This window comes from Austrofundulus limnaeus, unplaced genomic scaffold, assembly GCF_001266775.1.
Source record: "Austrofundulus limnaeus strain Quisiro unplaced genomic scaffold, Austrofundulus_limnaeus-1.0 Scaffold17, whole genome shotgun sequence".
Classification (NCBI taxonomy): domain Eukaryota; kingdom Metazoa; phylum Chordata; class Actinopteri; order Cyprinodontiformes; family Rivulidae; genus Austrofundulus; species Austrofundulus limnaeus.
In genome coordinates this window covers 1,222,211-1,231,806 of record NW_013952419.1, presented here as the reverse complement: position 1 = coordinate 1,231,806, position 9,596 = coordinate 1,222,211, and the positions used below count along the sequence as shown (strand labels likewise).

Below are 9,596 nucleotides of genomic sequence, written 5' to 3'. Positions count from 1 at the left end.
TGTAATAATCACAGAGATTGTTTGTGTTGTTAATCCTGTGCGAATCAGCCATGTCAGTAATTTGTAATGTAAACCCCCCCCAAAAAAAAAATAAATTACCTACTATATTTCGCTGAACTCCAAGGTCCTGTGARAATACTAATCCAATGTGAATAGGCATTTCTGTGATTTGAACAGGAATGGGCTGAACCCCATATGTAATCAGGCAGTTTTGGTTTCCTGTACTATCTGTACTACTTGCACCCACGCATGGGGGTCTGTCGGCCATGGTGATGACAGTGCATGCTGCAAAGCAGGAGGAAAGGACGAAGAAGAAGTATAACTRATTTCTAGTCTTATAGTGGCAGAACAGGTTGGAAGATATTTATTTGATGTTTTTTAATTCTTTTAARGTCCGTTCAARGCCGTGTTCAACGCGWCAACTAACRAGGCTTCAATATCACATTRGGGAGATGTCTGTAAATTTCAGGAAAATCTCAYGCTTRGGTTATCCCGTGCGAATGCGCCACATAAAACACAAACATCGGGGGGTAATTTATTTATTARACAGAGTCCCCAGATAATTATCRCGTGTGAATGGGGCTTTTGTTGAAAACTGTAAAAAGAAAAATAAACTAAAACACTAAAGCAGACCTGTGTAACAAAAGTTCATTTCCTAATGCCCATACTGCTGTATYTGTCAGTCTTTAAATAACAGGCTTTTGTTTTTCATTCATTCATTCATAAATTTTATTCATTTCATTAAAAAAAACAAAATTTTATGCGCAATAAAAATAAAAAATACAAACACAACGAAATGAAGGGAAGCAGAAAGAAGAACAAAATCTTATCTTTTAGTGCCACCCCATAGATTTTCAGTGGTCCCCCCACATGGCCACCCCAGTACACCATGTTTTGGGGGCGCCACTGACATCGTCAAAGAGAAAGTGAGAGTCCACGCTGGTGAGCTCAGACTAGAMCACTGAGTCTGCATTTTGGCATAAATGGACCGATTACCATAATTTGCCTGCAGACAATTACAGTTAAATTGATGAGACAGTCAGAATGTTTATCCCTGCCCATCTGGAGGCGGTCGTGCCCTCTGGGTCTGAATGGACCATCTGTACTCCGTTTATAAGCGCTGGCCCCTGAGCAGACTTTCACTTCACACCGAGGAGGTTTCACTTGTCGAAGTTTTACAACCCAGCCCTTCGTTCTCCTTCAGCTCGCGCTGCTTCCATCCGAACATCATGGCTCGGACTTTGGGGCTGTTTGCCGGCTGCGCGCTGCTGGTTCTGCTGCGCGGCGGCGCGGCGATGGACAGAKATTACTACATAGCGGCCGAAGAGGTCCTCTGGGATTACGCACCGAGTGGAAAAAACCTGATCAACGGGAAAACCATCGAGGAGGACGAGTAAGTTATGAGAGTAGCTTTTTTTTGTTATAAATAGATACAGAGTCATCCGATCACCTCCTGAAAGCTGGGATCATCCCAAGTTGTGGTAAACAAGTCACAGAATTGCCAATTTAAGCGCAGTTTTAAGTTAAAAACTTCCTACATGTCTGGGTGTGACAGCATTTGGACCTCTGAACAGAATGTTGTGCTTTGCTTGCAGTCTTGACGGATGCACAAAAAACACCCTGTTGTGATCTCTGAGACATCCTCAAACTTCTTTTTTTTTTAAAACCAAAACACTAAAAAACAGTAAAGAGAACTCGAAAATGACAAGCTGCAGAATTCACTCATCATTTAATGATTTATTTGGATCATTCTTTTTTCCCCCAAGATGGAATAATTTGACAAGATGCAATTTCTGTGGTATAAAAAAACAATTACTGTGGATTTTCTCACACAGGTCAAAATGTATACACAAGCTCAAATACATACAAGCACTAATAGCTAGTTGCACTTTTACAATGTGCTGTWCATATTCATCAACAAGCTTCTGGTGTAGTTCAAGCTGGATATTAGAAATATTTTTTCTTAGCAGAATTGGTGGAGTTCATTCAAGTTTAACAACCTGGTTTTAAAGCCTGTACTCCACTAATTTTCCGTAGAGTTGATAAATGTTATTCTGCTTTATTCATTCAAAATGCTGTACTGATGTATTTAGGATTGTTGTGATTGTGTCCAAGTTCCAACCTGGTTTAAGAGTGTGGACAAACTCCTCCTTCTTTACAATTTCATTCACTTTCTGCAACACAGTAACACAGCATGATGCTAACACCACCGTGCCTGYCAGTGGGACAGCATTAAAAGCCTCACATTGACTRCTCTTGTCATTTAGGCCAAACAGGCCAATTATTGCATGAAGGTGTCCTTTTGGACCAAGAACCTGTCTCTATGGTTGGCACCCTCTCTGTCCATGGTGGCGTAAAACTGCCTTCACTATGAACAAGGACACTGGTGAACCAGCAGCCTTAAGTCTTGGTAGAAATGGCTTCAAAATACTTTCCAAACATGTATAAATCTACAATTCTGCTTTTTACATAGTTCTTAAATTCATTGGACTTTCTTGAGCCATCCCATGAGTTCTATCAAATTAATCTTTGAAGAAAATGTGATTATAAGTAACAAATAGAAGAGGTTGTTTGGAAAGAAGACTTGAAACCTTCACAGTCTGAATGTTTCAAATTAGCAAGATTGTAAACTTAGCCAAAGTTAGCAATGAGTCAGAAAACTAAAAGCCAGATGTGCCCAAAATGGGGCCRGTGGGCCAAAATTAGCCCACAGAGCCATTTGATTTGGCCCACCAGCAGTTGTCCTCGTTATTAGATCGTAATTATGTTAAGATTAAATATAAAATACAAGTAACTACAAGAGACATTTAGATTAGATTTAAGCCCATATATAGATTTGCACACTTTATAAGACCCTGTACACTCAAATTTTAAWTTATGAAAAATCCCATGAGTCTTTGCTGCCTGAGCATACGTTGAATTTTCTCCGTGTCCATGGGCTGAAAAAAAAAAACTAAAGAATGTGGGCAACCACACTGGCTGCTAGCTTAATCATAAAAAAATTAAACAACTTTACTTAAGTATTAAGCATTTCTTATATTATAGCATTTGGCCCGCYTCCCTCAGATTGATTTTAATTTTGGCCCGCTCAGGAAAAATGTTTTTTAATTTTGGCCCTCTCAGCGAAAATGTTTGGGCACCCCTGCTAAAAGCAAACCCTCAAATATAAATCTAGATCTTATTTTGTAAATACTTACCAGTAATTCTTTCACTTACATTTTTTTTTGTAATTTGTTAATAGTTTTGTTATACCAAAGCTTTAATATCATGATGTACTTTTCTAATTATTTTCAGTTGCAGCTGTTTTAATGTTTAAAAGACTACAGTTTTTATTGTATGTGGATGCCATGTTGTCACTACATGGGATTAGGATTAAAGTGTCAAATTGCCTATTAAATRCTTGAAACAAATTTACTAACGAGCCATACAGTTAGCACATTAGCCCTTGGGTGTTTGCAGACAGAGCATGGAAATGTGTGTCCAATTGTAAACAATTAAAGAATTGCATTTATCATGTGAATTCTTTTAGTCTTATTAGTGACTCAAAGTGCTTTTATGCTAAAAGCCTTAATTACCCAGACACACACCCATACAATAAAAAAACTAATAATATTTTTTAACTTTAATTCTGCGATAGTGAACATAGAAAATTTATTTTAAATCCTCCTTACAAGATTTTTAATGTTTACGTCATCTTAACAGCCTTTGTTTTGCTTAAATTTGCTGTTTTATACTGAAAAACATCCAGAGTGATCCTTATTCCTTTCACCTTCCTTATGACCAGGATAGTGAAACTGCATTTGCCGCAGGTTCACTAACTACCTATTAACCTTGAAAACATGTAATCATGACAACCACATGTCTAATTGTTACAGAGACACTAACCAAAACTATTCAAGGTGCAGTTTACATTTGTTTTAGTTCATAGTGGAAGTACATTTTGCACAATATTAGCATCACTGTCATTTTTTCTATCAAGCATAACAGACTGTAATAATGATGTGTCATTGATCTTTGTAAAATGCCAAAACAAGAATCTAAAATAATTTTTATACATCTTTACTCCTGATCTTTGTTATCTCTGTCTATCCCAGACATGCCAGTATATATCTAAAGAATGGACCCCACCGTATTGGCAGGGTCTATAAGAAAGCTCTGTATGTAGGGTACACCGATGCTACCTTCAGAAAAAAGGCTRCCCGGCCTGATTGGCTGGGCTACCTGGGGCCCATAATACAAGCTGAGGTTGGCGACTTCATCGTGATTCGCTTTAAGAACCGTGCGAGCAGGCCCTACACCATGCATCCCCATGGGGTCTTCTACACGAAGACCGCAGAAGGTAACGTATGGACACAAAACCACATAATCAGAGAAAGATCACAATGAGGTTGCACAGAACACACGTGGGGAAGCATTTTAATATTAAAAGAGAGCACACTACTGGTATTATATCAACCAAAACATTTGTTAGCATCATGTGCCTCTAAGGGGATCAGCTGTGCTTTTATAGTAGCATTTAATTGTGGAATATGACACGCTGAATGAAAGAAAATGTTGAAAAATTGCCATTTTTTTTCTAAATTGTGTGTTAAAATATAAAACAAAAACAAAGAACTTAACAGTAGCATTTTGGACAACTTAATTCAACTTATGAAAGTTTTGTCCAACACTAAAGATGTCTACACTGAAGATGGAATTAARAAAAATGTATCGGAAACCTTTTTTGGATGTATACACTGTAATGCTAATAATTAGATGTAARGAGTAATTTAGTCATAACKTTTTCACAGTCAGCATAAGTTGTCTAAAATGTTTTAGTGCGACAGGTCCTTTAACAATGCATGAATGAAGTCAGGAAGACAGATGTTTTAGAAAACGTTAAAAATGCTTTGGTTATTTTTAATGCCCTTACTTTTTTATCATAAATGAGGATACTCCAGGGTAGCAAAACGGCTCAGTGTTTAGCACTGATTCCTCGCAGCAAGATGGTCCTGGCTTCAATCCCCAGCTCAAACCTGAGTCAGAGTCTGCATGTTCTCCTRGTGCTTGCATGGGTTTTCTCCAGGTACTCTAGTTTCCTTCTGCAGACCAATAACACGTAGGCTGTTTGCAGGCCCAGACCTGCCTTTTGACAGAGATCTGTGATCTCAATGGGATTTGACTGCTTAAATAAAAGGAAAATAAAACATAAAGAATGCAWCATTTTGAGTACTTAATTAATGCTGCGGAATAGCTTAGAGATTTCCAGGAAATGAGTGCATGTTGTGTAAAAAGCTTTTTATCCTTTAGTTCTGCTCTCCGACCTCTGGAGATACAGTATCAGTGACAAATCCCAGCTGCTTAACTGCTCTTTTACTGATTGGTCACCATGCAGTATGTGGAATATCATGTTAGAAATATCTTCAGTCATTTAATTTCTGATTTATTGACACCAATACAATTTGAACAATAGCGTAATWTAGAAAAGGAAATACAAGAATACAACAAAAAATAACACTTTTGTCCACTTTTGTCCTTTGTTTTTCATTTATGTCTTACAGTATCTTTGCATCACGTAGAGAAACTCATAACTATTTTATAGATGAAGACAACTAAAATTAACTACTGTTAGCACATCTYAGAAACAGTACATGTGTTTCTGTACAGAGGGGAGCATCTACCATATGAGGTTGCTCTGCTGGTCTCAAAGGCAATAGAAGTGTTAAATAAACTGACCTCAGGAATTTCAGCAGGACCGTGATCTAAAACACACACTGGCTGAGCAGCACAAGGAATGTTTAGATAAAAGAAAAGATAAACTGTTTTGAAAGGACGAGTGGGAAAGCCTGGTTTAAATGACTCTAAAAAAAACTTTTACAGAGCTAAAATCTGCCATTGTAAATAATTTATTCAAGAAGTATATAAAAAAATATTGAAAGCACATCAAGAAAACTACAGCCAGCTTAATATGCAAATATGTTTGTTTAAATATCCGAATATATGCTGAAAAGGAATTTATGCTGAAATAATTAAACACAAAACTCCTACCGTTAGAGAAGTCTTATGTTTGTGAGAGTAGTGAGAAAAAATCAGTACAAAATAATTTAGTAAATGGCCCATATTTCTGTTCTCATAATATCCATTGGGCTGTTTAGGAGCATTTTATCCAGATGGGACATCAGCAAATTTCAAGAAGGATGACATGGTTCCTCCAGGCAAAAGCTACACTTACCGCTGGGAGGTCAAACCAGAATATGCACCCACCAATGATGATGCCAACTGCCTGACATGGATCTACCACTCCCACCTCGAGGCCCCGAAAGACATTACCTCGGGACTCATCGGGCCGCTCATCACGTGCAAGAAAGGTATGGTCCTGCATCATCTGACAACATTTAATTTGATTTGATTTGTTGATTTAACAGGAAAAGATTACTAAAAATCAAGCCTGACTCAGCATAATTGCTGTTTTACAGCAGGTTCCTGTTCTGCAGCACATGAAACACTCGGAAATACAGCATCACAATCACATCATTATACACCATAGACACAAAGACAAACAAGCATACCAAATTTCAGGAAGGCAGCATTTGCAAAATAGGACGTCTAAATATGAGCACAACAAAAAGTGTCCAGCAGATGGCAGACAAGATTCTTCTTAAAGGGCTGTGGTTTTGAAATGGACTTTATGTTTTGAGGAATGTCATTCCATGCTTTAGTATAAACYTAGAAGAAAGACCTCTGGCCGTAACASTTTTTGAAAGTTGGTAATATCAGTTGTCCTTTTGTAACAGAACTAGTGAATGACCACATGCTTGTCTAAATTAAATGAAAATACGTTGGCTTATTAAAACTAAATCACAAAGGTTATGAACAGTTAATGTCAAATTAATTGAGCTTTTCCTTTGTGTGAGCAGGAACCTTGAAAAAGCGAGGCTTAAGCGGGGCTGAAGAGTATGTCCGTGATGACGTGGATCAAGCTATCCCCCTGTTCTTCACTGTGATGGATGAAAACATAAGCTGGTATCTAGAAGACAACATCGAGTTATGCACTGACCCAGCTGGGGTTGATAAAAATGATCCAAGCTTTGTGGAGTCAAACAAGATGCATGGTTAGAATTTTTTTTCTTCCCATAAATAATTACATTCCATTGATAGAAGAACATAAATTAAAATCTTTTTATTTTTCCATGTGTGACAGTTATTAATGGGTACACTTTCGGTAATCTGCCTGGAATCGAGCTGTGCCAGCACCGCACTGTAGCCTGGTACATGTTTGGCATTGGTAATGAGCCGGACGTCCACAGCGCCTCTTTCCACGGGAATACTCTAATGGACCGTGGKCACCGCACTAGCACCATTAATCTGTTTCCTGCAACATTTATCACGGCCTCCATGGTCCCAAAAGTGAAAGGAAAGTGGCTGCTGAGCTGCCAGGTTAATGACCACTACCAAGGTATGACYCCTGACATTTGACATCTATGTGACCATTTGACCCTCCTAACTGGCTTTGAATAGTTGCTGATGGGGGAAGAATGTGTTCCTGTGGGGTTCTGTTGTTTTTTTTTTTTTTGTGTTACAAGTGTTCCTGCAGGCAGAGCATGCAGATCTATTCGAAGCATATCAGGATAAGCATTTTAATGGGGTCCAAAATCCACTAAACATCYCACTGACTGAACTGTACTTGTTCAACATACTATAAATAAATCTAACACTGCTGGTTCTAAATGTGACGTCATTAAAGCAAACCTTCAAATTCACTTGTCTAACAGCTTCTTTAAAAGGAGTTAGTTAGATCAGGGATGGGCAGCTTAGATGATGGAAGGGGCTAGAATATTTTCCTCAACACTACTAGAGGGCCACAAGCACTGCATCTTTACCAGTGAAGTAACAACATATTTCATGCTCAACTGCATGTGTACCAGTTATACTCCTGTTTAATAAATATGAATACAAAACCTTTGAAGCAAACATAAAACTAAGTATGTAAGTACTTTAGTAAGCTGAAGTGCAAGCTGAGTACAGACTCCTACATGGTTCTGCTTCTGGTAAAAGATGTTGTTGTTTATGTTCTTGCGACGTCAGTAAACTTCTCATARTTAGCTTTGTGCAARGTGTTGTAGTGGCGACATGTTAAAATCCTTCATGACAGACAGAGTCTCTAAGCAACTAAACACAGGTTTGCCTTGAAGTTCTGTGAACAGATAGTKTACATACCAAAATAAACATTTTTAAAAGTTATGTCTTAAAGCAGCTCTTAGATTCWAAGATTCTAAYCTTTTAGATTCATTGGTAGGCCAGACGGAAGTCACTCGGGCTGCTGGTTGCCCATCCCTGAGTTAGACTAAGAAACAAATCCTTGCTTTTTACATGTGTGTTTTTTCTTTTCTTCAGCCGGCATGCAAGCCTTTTATAAAGTGAAGTCGTGTGACACAAAGCCCCCCTCATTAAAATGTGGCGTTGTGAGGAAATATTATTTGACAGCAGAAGAAGCCGTATGGAACTACGCTCCATCAGGAAGGGATTTGATCAACAACGTATTGCTGACTGCACCCGGCAGGTGTGTAAACATGATGATTTTGTGTTATATTAACGTTATTATTGCAGTTTGTCAATTTTATTTAGGCCACATTTTATTGTTCCGCCACTTCTCCTGCAACTTTGGGAAAACAACTAGAATTATTACATTMATATGACGTAGAGAAAATGAGCAACATATCCACAGAAAACTAGTGAAAGATGTGTGGAATTCCAGCTTTCTATGGAGRTATAAGTGGTACACAATTCACAATAGAAACATTAATCAGTTGTTTCTTGACCTGACACGGTTAAGTGCTAATGTCCAGTGTCTTGTTTCTTTTTCTGTACCGTTCACTTCCTCTTTATTAAAAAAAAAAAAAACAARCCACCATCACTGTCTCTCACTGCAGCGTAAATCATATTGTTCTCTCTTGTTTTCTTTACACAAACCCTGCCCTCCCCCGTCAGTGCTTCAGAGGTGTTTTTCAGCAAAATTGACGGACACATCGGAGGCAWATACATGAAAGCGGCATTCGTTGAATACGAAGATAAAACCTTCACCATCCAAAAAAGAAGAACACCTGAAGAAAAACATTTAGGATTTTTGGGTGAGTTTTCTCCACTGGACAAACCACTGCCCATTCTTTTTTTATTTTTATTTACTTTTTGRATCTGACACAGTGTTAGTAAATTATTTCTTAGCACCAAATTTGCGATTACATTGTTCTTCCGCATTTTCCCAGGTCCCGTCATGAAGGCAGAGGTGGGTGACACTCTCAAAGTGACTTTTATGAACAAGGCAAGTAGAAGCTACAGCATTCTCCCTCATGGAGTTCAGTACGACAAACAGTACCAGGGAACCACCTATGATGATGGTAAGTTGGTTTTATGCTTCCTTAGAGCAGATTTTAGCCTGACAAAAACTGAGGCAGCTTTTCTCTTGGACCGTGCTTATTCAGATTTATTTTTTCAATGAAGAGATAAACAAACAAATCACAAAAATGACACAAATAATTCAGTTTATGGCTGAGCATTCTGGCTTTAGAAAAGACATAAAATAAATACATTTATTAATTTATAATTTCTTTCAGGTAAAT

At 38.0% G+C, this 9,596-nt stretch overlaps 1 protein-coding gene across 1 annotated transcript in view; it reads left to right on the top strand.

Annotated features, from left to right (window-relative positions):
* The first annotated feature begins 885 nt into the window (after nucleotides 1-885).
* Nucleotides 886-9,596, top strand: part of hephl1b (hephaestin-like 1b) — a 17,535-nt gene continuing 8,824 nt past the window's right edge. The window contains exons 1-8 of the mRNA XM_014003216.1: nucleotides 886-1,393; nucleotides 4,095-4,339; nucleotides 6,135-6,347; nucleotides 6,897-7,091; nucleotides 7,181-7,435; nucleotides 8,374-8,539; nucleotides 8,968-9,107; nucleotides 9,243-9,374. Coding sequence (XP_013858670.1) covers nucleotides 1,092-1,393; nucleotides 4,095-4,339; nucleotides 6,135-6,347; nucleotides 6,897-7,091; nucleotides 7,181-7,435; nucleotides 8,374-8,539; nucleotides 8,968-9,107; nucleotides 9,243-9,374 — 1,648 coding nt within the window. The 5' untranslated portion in view covers nucleotides 886-1,091. The remainder of the gene's footprint in view (nucleotides 1,394-4,094; nucleotides 4,340-6,134; nucleotides 6,348-6,896; nucleotides 7,092-7,180; nucleotides 7,436-8,373; nucleotides 8,540-8,967; nucleotides 9,108-9,242; nucleotides 9,375-9,596) is intronic.